The sequence below is a fragment of the Pongo pygmaeus genome, chromosome 6 (genome assembly GCF_028885625.2).
Source record: "Pongo pygmaeus isolate AG05252 chromosome 6, NHGRI_mPonPyg2-v2.0_pri, whole genome shotgun sequence".
In the NCBI taxonomy this organism is placed as follows: Eukaryota; Metazoa; Chordata; class Mammalia; order Primates; family Hominidae; genus Pongo; species Pongo pygmaeus.
In genome coordinates, this window is record NC_072379.2 from 134236253 (window position 1) to 134250543 (window position 14291).

Here is a 14291-nt window from a genome sequence, read left to right on the forward strand (position 1 = left end):
GTGTAGGGAAACCCTGCCCTGGAATCTAGCAGAGCAGATGCCCAGTTTTAATTTGAATTTACCAAAGCCAAGTATAGGCTCCCCGGGGGACAGCGAAAAGCAACAAAAACAAGAAATCCCACAAGCCCACAAACCGCATGTGTGCTGTGATTCATTCTATTGATGATATGATATGAATAGACTTCACTGAAGAACTTCCTGATTTGGAAAAGGTAGTGCAGCACATACCACTCTGAGATTGGACAACCAACCTGGCAAAACTCCAGGCCCCACCAGCTTGACAGGTGAAGGCCTTAAGTACATCTTGGTCTAGAGCTACCTGGAACAGTTCTTTAAAGCTTGAAATGCCTTGTTAACTCTGGGTCCACCCTGAGATAAAAAGGAAGGACAGGAATTTGATGAGGTGATTGAGTCTACTTACATCTGGGTGTACTTTTGGACTATATGTCAGAGTACAGGCACATGCAAAAAAGGCTGTTGTTGAAAGTAGAGAAGAGTAACAGAAGGTTCTAGCTGAAATTCACAAGTTAGGGCTCAGATTGGTCTATTGCATCCTCACAGGCACAGTGCTCCTGAGCTACGGGAAGTGTTGATGATGGAGTCTACGCTGAATGAGGACTGACCCTGCAAAAGACAGGTGTCCAGCACTGCCATGGGGCTTTTGGTGCAGATGTGGCCCAAGGCAGCTACTCAACCACTCTCCCTTTGAAAGACCATTACCAAGCAGTCCACCACTGGGCATTGTTTGGGGTTAGACCACTCATGAATAAGCAAATAAGTCTAAATCAGAGATGTCAATCATGTCTTGAGTGATGTCAGAAAGACATTCAAATGAGGAACGGCCTGATAAACAAAATGTGTTGATTACAGGGAAATAGTCATATTCAGGAAAAGAAAAGACAATTACCCAGGAAAGATACATAAGATCCACAAGCAAGTGATTTAGTCCCCATCCCCTAGGGCAGCCATAACCTCACAGTATAATCTAAATCCAGCAGCAGAGACTTGGGCCCCATTGTACAAATCTTTGAATTCAAAAGCACTAGTTGGCATCTTTCTGAAGGTGGAACTCAATTAACTGGGAAAGGCTGGAACAAGAAGAATGCAACATTCTGTCCAGCCAACAGAGGCCCCTGATAGAAGTATGGCAAGTCTAACTCAGGCCAATGGACCAAGGTATGTATGACGTGGTAACCGTGCACACGCAAATCCTACCAGCAATTATACCATATGTAATTCCATGGATTCCTGGGCCATAGTTAATAAACTAACTGATCTGGCAAGTGAATCACAGAAAACGCTATTTACGTTTCTTCCCTTTCAAGGGACAGGACTTCATGGTTAAATTTTAGAGACTGGTTGTTCATGTTGATGCCCCTTAGTCTTAAAAACAGGGAAGTATGTCTTTGAATGTAGTCACTAGAGTCCACAAGATGACACCTTGGGCCACAAGCCATGAAGACACACGCTCACAAACAACATAATCCCCACCTCCATCTGTTGCCACTTGTGTCACCCAGGACGGTCCGGATTGCCAACAGCAATGGGCTCATGTGCCTTCGGTGGGGGAATGTACTTTGAGGGTTTATGGCCCATCACAGAGCTGGCAGGCTGCCTATCCTGGACATATCACAGAGCAAGGGAAATCTAAAGACTTTTTAAAAACTGGTATTGACAATGTTTCTGGTTTGAGCTTTGCCCATTCTGCAACTAAAGATCTGACCCAGAGTACCATAAAAAGACTGGCAGCCCAGATCACCCACCAACATGATATCAACTTACACATCAACAGCTCAAGGATCACTTTTCACAGCATGAACGGGGCAAGAGTAGACCAAGAAATACAATCTCAAATTACCTCTTCATATTTCACATCACTTCTACAAAGCCGCACAATTTTGAAAAAAATTGCAATGTGTGCTTGAAGGAACAAAATGTTGGTGAGAAAGACACAGAGGCCTGGCTTTCCAGGGTAGAAGGAGCATGAGAGCAAGTCAATAGCAGAGCATTGTCTACGGGATAGGTTGAGAAATGGAGAGATAAGGAAACCTTTCCAGGACTAGGGATTTGATTGTGTTCCCTAAAGTAGGAATAATACAAATTAATTTAATTTCACTTGTTGGAACCCTGAAGGCATTTATGAGCTGTATTGAAAAATCTGGTATTTTCAAGATGCACCCTACCCAGTGGAGAGGACCCAGTTACAATATACTTATTAAGTCATTTGAAAGTACCTTGGGAAGGACACATGAAGTAGGTTTAACAGTGTTACTTTTGCTGCCCACTATTTGAAGGATAACAGAAGGAATCCAATACTCCTCCTTTAATAGGAGCAAGGGAATGGGCTAAGGCATCCCAGTGGAGGAAAAAAAGATGGTAGCAGAAAGAACTGGAGCCACCAGAAATACTGCTGTACCAAATGATGCTACTTTTGCCCTTTACCTTTAAAATAAGTTGCTAGTAAAATTATTTCTTAGCAATATTTGTAGATATGTCTTCAGTCTTAGATGAGAGATGATGGCATCAGAGTTGATTCTATCAAACTGGAACACATTTGATGTTATTGTCTTGATAAAACTGGGCCCAGAGTACACTTGGCTGAGCTGGATGGGCAAGGAGGAGGGACCGTTGTGAACGTAGCCAATTCCTAACGTGACACTGGCACATTAGGGCATGGTCTGTTGCTTGAACTTTTATGTTAGATTAAGATTTGCATGACATTCAGTGAAATGAAAATCATGGAAATGGTGATATCTGACAAAGTCTGTATCAGGATATTTAACTCCAGTCACCAGTTAATGTGGTAAGCATAGGGAAAAAAATGACCCAAGGAAGTCAAGCAGAACTACAAGTTGAGGAGGGACAATTATAGTTAACTCTAAATCATCCCAACAGCATCATTAAAATGCTACAAATGTACCACCAGGATGGCTAAAATAAAAAAGATAGAAAATGTTTGTGAGAATGTAAAATAACTGGAGCTCACACACACTGCTGGTGGGAGTGTAAACTGGAAGATCTGCTTTGGAAATGTATTTATTAGTGCTTACTAAAGGTGGACATATACACATTCTATGACCCAACCAATGCTCCTCCTAAGTACACATTCAGGGGATGTACATATATATGTTCACTTAAGCACAAGTACACAAATATTCATAGCAACACTATTTACAACAGCAAATAACTGGAAACCACCCTTAAACACATAATTTGGATAACACAGAATTGATAAACTCTGTCGGTTTATATAATGGAACATTATATAATGAAACATTATTCAGCAATGAGTATGAATAATCTACCACTGCACGTAACAATATGGAAGAATCTTGCAAACATAATATTGAACGAATGAAGTCAGACACAAATGAATATGTACTGTGTGGTTCCACAAAGTTCACAAACAGACAAAACTAATTTGTGGTGTTAGAAGTTGGGATAGTGGTTACTGTTATGGGAGGGGTGACTGGAAGAAGGTATGATAGGGCTTAAGGGGTGTTGGTAATGCCTATTTCTTGAGCTAAGTTATATAGATCAGTTCAACTTTGAAAATGTATTGTGTTCTTTGCTTTATGCTTGTAAGACTTAAATTAAAAGTTTATTTTATGGCCGGGCGCAGTGGCTCACACCCTGTAATCCTAGCACTTTGGGAGGCCGAGGTGGGCGGATCACCTGAGATCAGGAGTTTGAGACCAGCCTGGCCAACATGGCAAAACCTTGTCTCTACTAAAAACACAAAAAATTAGCTGGGCTTGGTGGCACATGCCTATAGTCCAAGCTACTCGGGAGGCTGAGGCAGGAAAATTGTTTGAACCCGGGAGGCGGAGGTTACAGTGAGCTGAGATGGCACCACTGCACTCCAGCCTGGGTGACAGAGCAAGACTCTGTCTCAAAAACAAAAAACAAAAAAGTTTATTTTAAAAGGTACTAGTTCAAACTTTGGAAGCAAGGAGGGAAAAAACAAACTAGAGCAATATTATCAAGCACAGAGTAGCATTGTTAGGCACTGAGATGTTTTGTGGATTCTGTTCCTTCTTACTGGTCAAACGTGGGTAGGAATAGGAATCTTACTGCTGTTTCCCGTCTTCCATGTTTGTCCTTTGTATTTCCCATATGGGAGAATGGCAATTGTTGAAGCAATGAGGCTATGAGGACCCTCAACATGGATCAAGGTGGGCTGTAGGATGGGTGCTGCCTGGTCTAAGGCTTCTTAGCTTGGCTCCCAGATGTATCTAGGGAACCCACTGTGCTCTAGGTCCATAGGCCTAAGTTCTGGAACATCCTTGGTCTAGTCCCAGTGATAATGGGGAGTTAGTACAGAAGATAATAAATGGGGGCTGTATTCATGCCTGAGCAAACTACACTGGACTGGGCCCCATCATCACGTTGTGCTGTGTAATGCTACCCTTGCTCCAGAGCAGGTGGTGCCAGGCACAGCTCCAAGCCAGCCCATGCACAGATGCCATGGCCCTAGGTGTTTCAGGTTGAGCTGGGAAGTAGATGGTTAAGCCTCCCTAAAGATCTCAAGTGACCTCCACTCTCTCACAGTGTACCACCTACAGCTGCACCCCACCCACAGGCCACCCCTCCACCTGCCCACTTTGGGTGAGGATGCTGGGGTCTGTCCCTAAGCCTGTGGTGATCTCTCTGCCAACAATCCTGAGTGTGCTGACTTTCTTCTCGGCCCTTTAGATAAGCCAACCTGGAACATGGCTGACTTTCAGAGCCTGCTCCAGGCCACTACTTCCTCTCCCCAGATGAGACAATTAAGTTTAGCAAGGGTCATGCTTCATGGTGGGATAAACACAGGGGCACAACTCTCCAAAATGGGCAAGCTAAGCTGGCAGTGCCCACTAACAGAGTGGTGCTGAGCCCTAGTCTGGCATGTTGGTTCTCCCATTAATCTGAGCCCACTGCGGACATTTATCAATATGGCACTTGTGCATCTATGAAGAACTTGTAGCAGAGTGCCTGGAAAACTCTAAGTGCTCAGTAACCACGATCTGTTGCTACCATCGCCACCATCACCACCATCGTCATCACCACTACCCCCATGATGTGTCTCTCTCTTCTTTATAGTCCCAACACAGTGCTTGGAACCTGCCAGATGTTCAACTAATGATGTTTAGTGAATTAATATAAAGCAGGAGTACTACTCGCTGCCCTCTCTACTACCTGGGACTGGCTGGAGGAATGCTTGAGCTCTTCCTCCTTGATATATGCAGGAGTGTTTCCAAGAACACCCATTTTCACTCTCCATCCTTTCCATTGAGCAGCCCAGTCCCTCTCTTGCTCACCGTTCTGTTTTATTTTCTTCATTGCACTTATAACTCACTGAAATTTGCCTTTTCCAACTGCTTATTAGCGTCTTTCTCTCTCCACCCTACCTTACCACACATGTCCACTAGAACGTTAGCTCTGTGAGGGCAGAATCCTTCTCTGTCTCATCTACCGCAGTATCTTAAAGTCCAGGATCTTGCCTGGCAGGAAGTTGGATAATGAATATTGAATGAATGACTGCACTCAGGAGTCTCTGTTGCAGACACCTCTCCTGCTCCCAGCCATCCCCCTTGCTCTGTTACCTCTTGGATCCTCTTCTGCCATTTCTCAGTGAATTCTGGAAAGTTGATGTTCACCTGGCTGGCACTGAGTGTCCACTCAGGGCAATTCCAGGAGGGAAGGGAGAGCATGGCCAGAGAAGTTACCACAAAAGCAAACGTACCTCCCTGGGGAATGGGCAGCCTGGAGGGAGGGAAAGGATGCAGTTACCCATGAGGTCCTCTAGCACTGGCCTGTCACTGGCCCCAAGGAGGGCCTTCAATCCCAAGTCCTAGCCCAATTTGTTTATTTATTATGTATTTTTTTTTTGAGATGGAGTTTTTCTCTTGTTTCCCAGGCTGGAGTCCAATGGCACAGTCTCAGCTCACTGCAACCTCTGCCTCCTGGGTTCAAGTGATTCTCGTGCCTCAGCCTCTCGAGTAGTTGGGATTACAGGCACTCACCACCAGGCTCAGCTAATTTTTGTATTTTTAGTAGAGACGGGGTTTCACCATGTTGGCCAGGCTAGTCTCGAACTCCTGACCTCAGGTGATCCACCCCCCTTGGCCTCCCAAAGTTCTGGGATTACAGGCGTGAGCCACTGTGCCTGGCCTAGCCCAATTTAGAAGCAAACCATGACCCCTCTGTTCTCAGTTGCAGAGAGATCCTACCAAGGTTCAAGGCAGACCCATGAGCCCTGTCAAACTTTGGACAGGGAGGAGAGGGAGGCAGGGAGGCACCCAGGCCCACACCTGGGCCTGGAGATGCAAACCCAGGAGGAAGGAGTCAGGCCCTGAGAAAGAATCTGGGGATGGCATGGAGCTTAGTGAACACACCTAGTGGATGCCATTCTCTACCTCAGCCACAGAGAACCCTTCCCAGGCCCCAGGCCCACAGCGGAGCTCCCACATGTGCAATGCCCAGCAATCAATTCTCCCTCTATCAAGAGCTACACAGCTTAAAATCTGGATTGCCAGATTCTTTTGTGTCTTCAGAAACCAAGAGCAATCCAAGACCTTCAGGCTCCTTCTTATCGCAGGGCAATAAGATATGTCCTTCGTCAGGGCATGTTCCCAGCCCAGCCCTCCTCACTCCTGCTGGGTTTCTCACTTTGGCCTCTGTGAGAACTTCTAGCAGTGCTTGCCCCACCTGCCTTCCCACTGAGGTCAAGGCAACCTGGTAAGTCAACCTCCAGCCACCCCTCTTACTAGAGGGTCAGAGGCTCTCAAGGCTTCCCGAGTCTGCCAGCTGTGGACATTAGAATTTGGGGGTAGGAAGGTGGGACAGAGGGACCGTGGCATCTTGACTGAATTTGTCACTGTGGCCCACCTAGTCCAGGCAGTTTTTCTGAATACTAGACGGGTATTTTTGAATCAGTGCTTCATGAAGAAAGCATAAAGGATGATTCTTGAGAAGAAAATATAGTTTATGAAAGAGTTTTGCTGCTGAAATGGACTTTGTGGCCTGTTGAACATTAGGATGAGTGATGCCTGGCATTGACCAGGCAAGTCCGTGGGCTTGTCTGGTTATGGGCCCAGCATGGGGATTGCCTAAAGCTCCTCAGGTACATCTAATGTGCAGCCATCCATGAGAACAGCTGGTCTAGAGTCACAAATCTAGACCCACAAGTCTCCACAAGAGAATGGAGAACATTACATTGTGCACGTGGGGTTGGAACACAGTGGTGCCGCTATGTATACGTGTATAAATGTGTATATGTGTGTGTATATTTTTTATTTTAAAATTATGAATCTGTCTGCTGTCTGGGAGGTGTGCCCTACATTTCAGGTATAGGAGCAAAGTCAGACACGATCCCTGTGACAGAGGTTTCCTGTCTAGTGAGGAAGGACAATAACAATAACTAATAACAAACTCTGATTAAGTGCTGTAAAAGGAAGTTATACAGTGCTTTGCAATCATGTAACAGAAAAGACTGTCCCAGTTTAGGATGATGGAGATAAGGAACTGATGGGGACAGGAGGCAGAGAAATTCTAGGCAGAAAAGGGCAGGTCCCTGGTGAAAACCCCACCCTCAAGCCAAAAATCCTGGAGCTGCGGCCCAAAGTGAGAACTTCTATCCTGTTTTCCCGCTTGAATGTTGCCTTTTCCTAAACTACCCATGGCCCCACCCCACCCCACCCTGTGCCTATAAAAACCCCAGACTCAGTCTGAGAGGAGCGGAGACTGTGGCTGGATGTTGGAGAGAAACGGCTTGACTTCAGAGGGACAACTTGATGGCATAACTTCAGAGAAGAATCCAGCCAGAGACAGCTGGACTTCAGGGGAAGATTACCTACCCCCACACCCAGTCCCCTTTTCAGCTCCCCTTCCCGCTGACAGCCATTTTCATCAGCAATAAAATCCCTGCATTTACTATCCTTCAATGCATTCGTGCGACCTCATTTTTCCTGGAAGCTGGACAAGAGCTCAGGAGCCACAAGTGTGGATACAAAAGGCTGTCACACCGGCCCTTTGTCCTCACTGGTGGAGGGCAGCTGCCTCACACGAAAAAGCAGAGGGTCCACTGAGCTGTTAACACTTAAGCTGTCTGTGAATGGCACAGCTAAAAGAGCACTGTAGCATGCCCTCTGGGACTTTGGAGGTCACAGGCACCTCCACCTGGATGTTGCTGCGGGGCCCACATGGAGTTTGTTCCTGCCAGTGCTGAAGCAGCCAGGTGGTTCCAGCACTCATTACTCCAGTTCCCACCTCATTTGCTCACATGCTTCCTCCCATGAGGAGTTGAAAGCAGTGGGCTGAGTAACTGAGACACCCCTGCCCTGAGTCCCGTGAAGGTGTCAGGGAAATATCCTGCTTTAGAATATCCTGCTTCAGGCCTGAGATGTCAAAGGGACCATGTCTGACTTTGCCCCTCATAGTATCCATCATGCCAGAAACATAGCAGGCATTCCATAAATGTGAGCATGACTGCCTCTGCTCTCAGTGGCTCCTCCCAACCCTGACTTCCACCTCCAGCTGGTTATCATTTGTCAAGTGCCACAGCCTTGCTGGCTTCCTAAGAAAGTTAACTACCCCTTTCTCCTGCTACCACATCACTTAGAATGGAATAATATGACCATGCTGGTTTTAATTATTTATTCACATCTCTAATTCCCCTTTTAAGACTCTCATCTCCTTGAATGCAAGAACGATGGGGGAATCCCCGTGTCCACGCATGGCAGGAAATCATGTGGCATGAGACTAAAGGCTGCTAGTACCTTGGTTTCAGGACTCACTAATGCTACAGCATCAAGGGTGGAGGTTGTGCCTACAGGGAACTGACAGCATTCAAAGCCTTCCAGTTACGAAGATCCAGGGATTCCTTGACCTACAAAGAATCTTCTCCTAGGAGACAGATGCCCTGGGTTGCTCCCAGAATACGATACTAACATTGCCTCCATTTTCCAATACACCAAAACTGCTCACTTCTGGGGGAAGTATAAGTCACTTAATGCTACGGACCAAATGTCTGTATCCCCCCAAAATTCTTATGTTGAAGCCTTAACCCCCAATAGGATGTTATTTGGAAGTGGGGACTTTGGGAGCTATTTAGGTTTACATGAGGTCAGGATGGTGATGCCCTCGTGATGGGATCAGTGCCCTTATAAGAAGAGACTCTTTTCCCCTCCCCACCCCTGCCATGTAAGGACACAGCACAGAAGGTGGCTGTCTGCAAGCCAATAGAGGGCCCTCACCAGAGCCCGACCATGCTGGCACCCTGATCTCAGACTTCCACCCACCAGAACTGTAATAATGTTTCTGTTGTTTCAGCTACCCAGTCTATTGTCTTTTGAGCAGGCTAAGACACTTAGCAAACAAGATGGAATGGGAAACAGGTGAGTCACTTAATCTGTCTACACCTGAGTTTCTTCCTCTGTACAATAAGCCAAATAATCATACCTGCCTCAAATGGTGTAGTGAGCATTACATATTTTGTAAGTCATACGGTGCTCATTCATGCATCACCCATACTGTTATTATCTTACAGGAAGGAGGAACAGATGAGGTATTGGGCTGGGCCCCTGTGTTCAGGCTGCTGCCCCACCTCACTTAAAGTGAATCATGGAGTCGACCTGAGATTTTCCTCTTCACCACTTTATCAGCAACAGTTTCCCCTTGTTTCTCCCCACTCTACAGGGATGAGGTATGAGGAAATCAACTGCGAATAAGCCCACTTAGATCTGGAGGGCCTCTGGGAGGACATGGAGCGAAACCTATTCAACTGCCCTGGTTGGATCTGCAGGTCTCAAGGAGGTCACCAAGGCCTGATAAAAGACAGCAGGGGGTTGCAGTAACTGAAGGAGATGGGGTGCTCTCAGAGTAACTTGGAGAGTGACTAATTATGTCAGATATGCTTCCTCCAGATTTCATTAGAACACGTGGGGAATGCACGAAAATTTACAGCTGCACTCTTAGGCAAAAACCAAGGTTCAGGCGTAATTGCTACTAATTATCTCATTGATGAGATTGATTGAGGAAAATATTCTTGATTATCTGCCACATGCTTTACCCTCTAAACGAGAACTTGCCAGGTGACCTTATCAATTATCCATCGAAGTCCATGGCTACAACGCCGTGAAAACAGTAGGCCATCATCCGACTCCCCACCTTCCCACTCTATCTTTGCCTCTCTTGATTCCCTAATATTAATGTGCATAAGAATCACCTGGGGATTCTGTTAAAATGTCCAGAACCCTGAGAGGTTCTGACCTTTTAGTAGGTCTGGAAAAGCGCCCAGAAAAATGCATTTTTGGTTTGGTTTTTGTTTTTGAGATAGGATTGCATTCTGTCGCCCAAGCTGAAGTACAGTGGTATGATCATAGCTCACTACAGCCTCGACCTTCTGAGCTCAAGCAATCCTCCTGCCTCAGCCTCCCAAGTAGCTGGGACTACAGGTGCAAAACACCATGCCCAGCTTTTTTTTTTTTTTTTACTTTTATTTTTGTAGAGGTGGGATCTCACTATGTTGCTCAGGCTGGTCTTGAACTCCTGGGCTCAAGTGATCCTCCACCTTGGCCTCCCAAAGTACTAGAATTACAGGCATGAGCCACCACAGCTAGCCAAAAGCTGTGTTTTTGTTTTTTGCATTCATCTTGTAGTCAAGTGAAGCAGTGGGAGCAGAGAAGGAACAAAGAAATTTGCAGCTGGTTGTGATTAGTTGTAAAGGTGTGTTTTTACAAGCACTTCAGATGATGCTAATACAGGTGGTCCAGGGTCCACAGCAGGCTACATTCTTTCAGAGATGACAGTCTTGGCTTGTAAGACAAGAAAAGAGGAGAATTCCAGAATTCTGAATTTTTTAATCACTTAACAAGAAATATAAATGAGTGGAGAGGATAAAAGTGGTCAAAACTATTCATGATGAAGGAAGTGAGTGGTCTTTACAAAATCACACTGCCCAAAGAGGAACTGCAAATGACTCTTCTTTTTTTTTTAATGACTCTTTAGCATAGACTGAAATACCAGCAGTTGGAATAGGGCATCAGCCAGATGGCTGGGGGATGAAGGACATTCTAGTCACCTTGCATGTTAGGCACTGTGACTAGATAGATCCCTCCTGGTTAAATGATAAATAAATGGAAAACCCTTCAGGATTCAGGGCTGTATAAAATGCTGCAACAAGAAGGGAAAGGTTTCCCTGCTCTGAAGACTTAGGGGAAGAATTTTCTGTAAGAAGCAAATGAAAACTATTGGGTATGCTTATAAAATATTAATGAGGATACAGCTGCATTATAGATTAACTTAGGATAATTTTTTTTTACAAAATTTGAATAGAAGACAAAATGGTAACTTGAATAAATGAGACATATACCATGTTCTATGAAAGAAAATTCAGTATTATGAAGATGCCAATTATCACAAGTTAATTTATAATTGTAATATAATTTCAATCAAAATCCCAATGAGATTGTTTTATTTAATAAAATTCGTTTCAAATTAATGTAGAAGAATAGAAAATGAAAATAATTTAGAAAAATTTTAAAGGAAAAGATAATGATGAAAATCATACCCAATCAGATGAAGTCCACTACAAAGTTATTAATTTTAAAACAGTGCAGTATTAATTGAAGACATAACAAAGAGATTAATGGAAAAAACAGCAGCCCAGAAAAAGATAAATCCCAGGGTATAAAATAACTTAATATGTGATGAATAAACTCATGATTCTCAATGAGGAATAGATTTAGTCAACAAATGATGCTGAGGAAATTGGCTGTTAGGGAGAAAAAAATAAATTTAAAACCTAACTTTACAACATATACCTAAATAAATTCCAGGTGAATTCAATGCTTAAATTTTAAAAATCTAAATAACACAATACTTTTTAATCAGATGATTTTATCTTATTTATTAGCTACACAGTACTTTTTAATAAGGCAATATTTATCTTATTTATTAGATATAGGAAGAATTTCTAAGCCTAAAATTAGATTAAGTTTGAAAGAGCAGAAGTGATAAATTTTACCACAGAAACATAAAATCTTTGGCATAGAAAAATACCTTAATTAAAATGAAAGACACACTAAAAATGGTTATGACAATAAGGACAAAGTTTTAATGTTTTTTATATGCATTGAATTCCTTGTAAACTAAGAAAAATGTTGACTTCTGGATAAAAATGTCAGATTGCACTCTCACTCCCTCCTAAAAATCCACTAAACTGACATTAAAATGTATTTTAGAAGCATAAATCACAAGGCTTAAGAGAATGGAGCAGGAGACAATCACAGTAAAATTTTGGAAGTTGAAAAGCAGATATAGATTGGTAACTGATTAAACAGCCCTGGAGAAGCAGAATTTTATGCTACCAATAGGTAGATGGCAATATTTGGAAAAACACACATTCCAAGGAATTGATTCTTAAAGTGGGATATATCTGAAGCTAAAACAAGTTCAAAGTCCTCTTTGAGCACCAGCCAGGTGACAGTCCTCCCATCTTGGCAGAAGACTAGGTGTTTATCCTTTGGAAAAGGCAAAATACGGGGTCTCTGGGCCACAATAAAACAGGTAGATTTGGTTCATGTTAAAAACTCTCAATAAACTAGTTATTGATGGAACATATCTCAAAATAATAAGAGCTATTAAATCCATAGCCAATATCATACTGAATGGGCAAAAGCTGGAAGCGTTCCCTTTGAAAACTGGCACAGGACAAAGATGCCGTCTCTCATCACTCCTATTCAACATAGTATTGGAAGTTCTGGCCAGGGCAATCAGGCAAGAGAAAGAAATAAAGGGTATTCATATAGGAAGAGAGGAAGTCAAATTGTCTCTATTTGCAGATGACATGATTCTATATTTAGAAAACCCCATTGCTGCAGCTCCAAAACTCCTTAAGCTGACAAGCAACTTCAGTAAAGTCTCAGCATACAAAATCAATATGCAAAAATCACAAGCATTCCTATACACCAACAACAGACAAGCAGAGAGCCAAATCATGAATGAACTTCCATTAACGATTGCTACAAAGAGAATAAAATACCTAAGAACACAGCTTATGAAGGACCACTTCAAGGAGAACTACAAACCACTTCTCAAGGAAATAGGAGAGGACACAAACAAATGGAAAAGCATTCCATGTTCATGGATAGAAAGAATTAATATTGTGAAAATGGCCACCCTACCCAAAGTAATTTATAGATTCAGTGCTATTCCCATTCAGCTACCATTGACTTTCTTTGCAGAATTAAAAAAAAAAACAGTTTAAATTTCATATGGAATCAAAAAAGAACCCATATAGCCAAGACAATCCTAAGCGAAAAGAACAAAGCTGGAGGCACCACACTACCTGACTTCAAGCTATACTACAGGGCTACAGTAACCAAAACAGCATGGTACTGGTACCAAAACAGACATATAGACCAATGGAACAGAATAGAGACCTCAGAAATAACACCACACATCTACAACCATCTGATCTTTGACAAATCTGACAAAAACAAGCAATGGGGAAAGGATCCCCTATTTAATAAATGGTGCTGGGAAAACTGGCTAGCCATATGCAGAAAACTGAAACTGGACCCCTTCCTTACACTTTTAAAAAAAATTAACTCAAGATGGATTAAAGACTTAAATGTAAAACCAAAAACCATAAAAACCCTACAAGAAAGCCTAGGCAATACCATTTAGGACATAGGCATGGGCAAAGACTTCACGACTAAAACACCAAGAGCAATTACAACAAAATCCAAAATTGACAAATGGGATCTAATTAAACTAAAGAGCTTCTGCACAGCAAAAGAAACCAGCATCAGAGTGAAAGGCAACCTACAGAATGGAAGAAACTTTTTGCAATCTACCCATCTAACAAAGGTCTAATATCCAGAATCTACAAGGAACTTAAACAAATTTACAAGAAAAAAACAACCCTATCAAAAAGCGGTCAAAGGATGTGAACAGACACTTCTCAAAAGAAGACATTTATGCGACCAAGAGACATATGAAAAAAAGTTTATTATTACCGATCATTAGAGTAACACAAATCAAAACAACAATGAGAAATCATCTGACGCCAGTCAGAATGACAATTATTAAAAAATCAGGAAACAATAGATGCTGGCAAGGCTATAGAGAAATACGAACGCTTTTACACTGTTGGTGGGAGTGCAAATTAGTTCAACCACTGTGGAAGACAGTGTGGCGATTCCTCAAGGATCTAGAACCAGAAATACCATTTGACCTAGCAATCCCATTACTGGGTATATACCCAAAGGAATATAAATCATTACTATCAAGACACATGAACATGT

At 43.0% G+C, this 14291-nt stretch overlaps 1 protein-coding gene across 1 annotated transcript in view; it reads right to left on the reverse strand.

The window, feature by feature from the left end:
* LOC129041594 (solute carrier family 23 member 1-like) overlaps positions 1-14291 on the reverse strand; it is a 41150-nt gene that overhangs the window by 12776 nt on the left and 14083 nt on the right. The window contains 1 exon segment of the mRNA XM_054497077.1: positions 5586-5745. Coding sequence (XP_054353052.1) covers positions 5586-5745 — 160 coding nt within the window.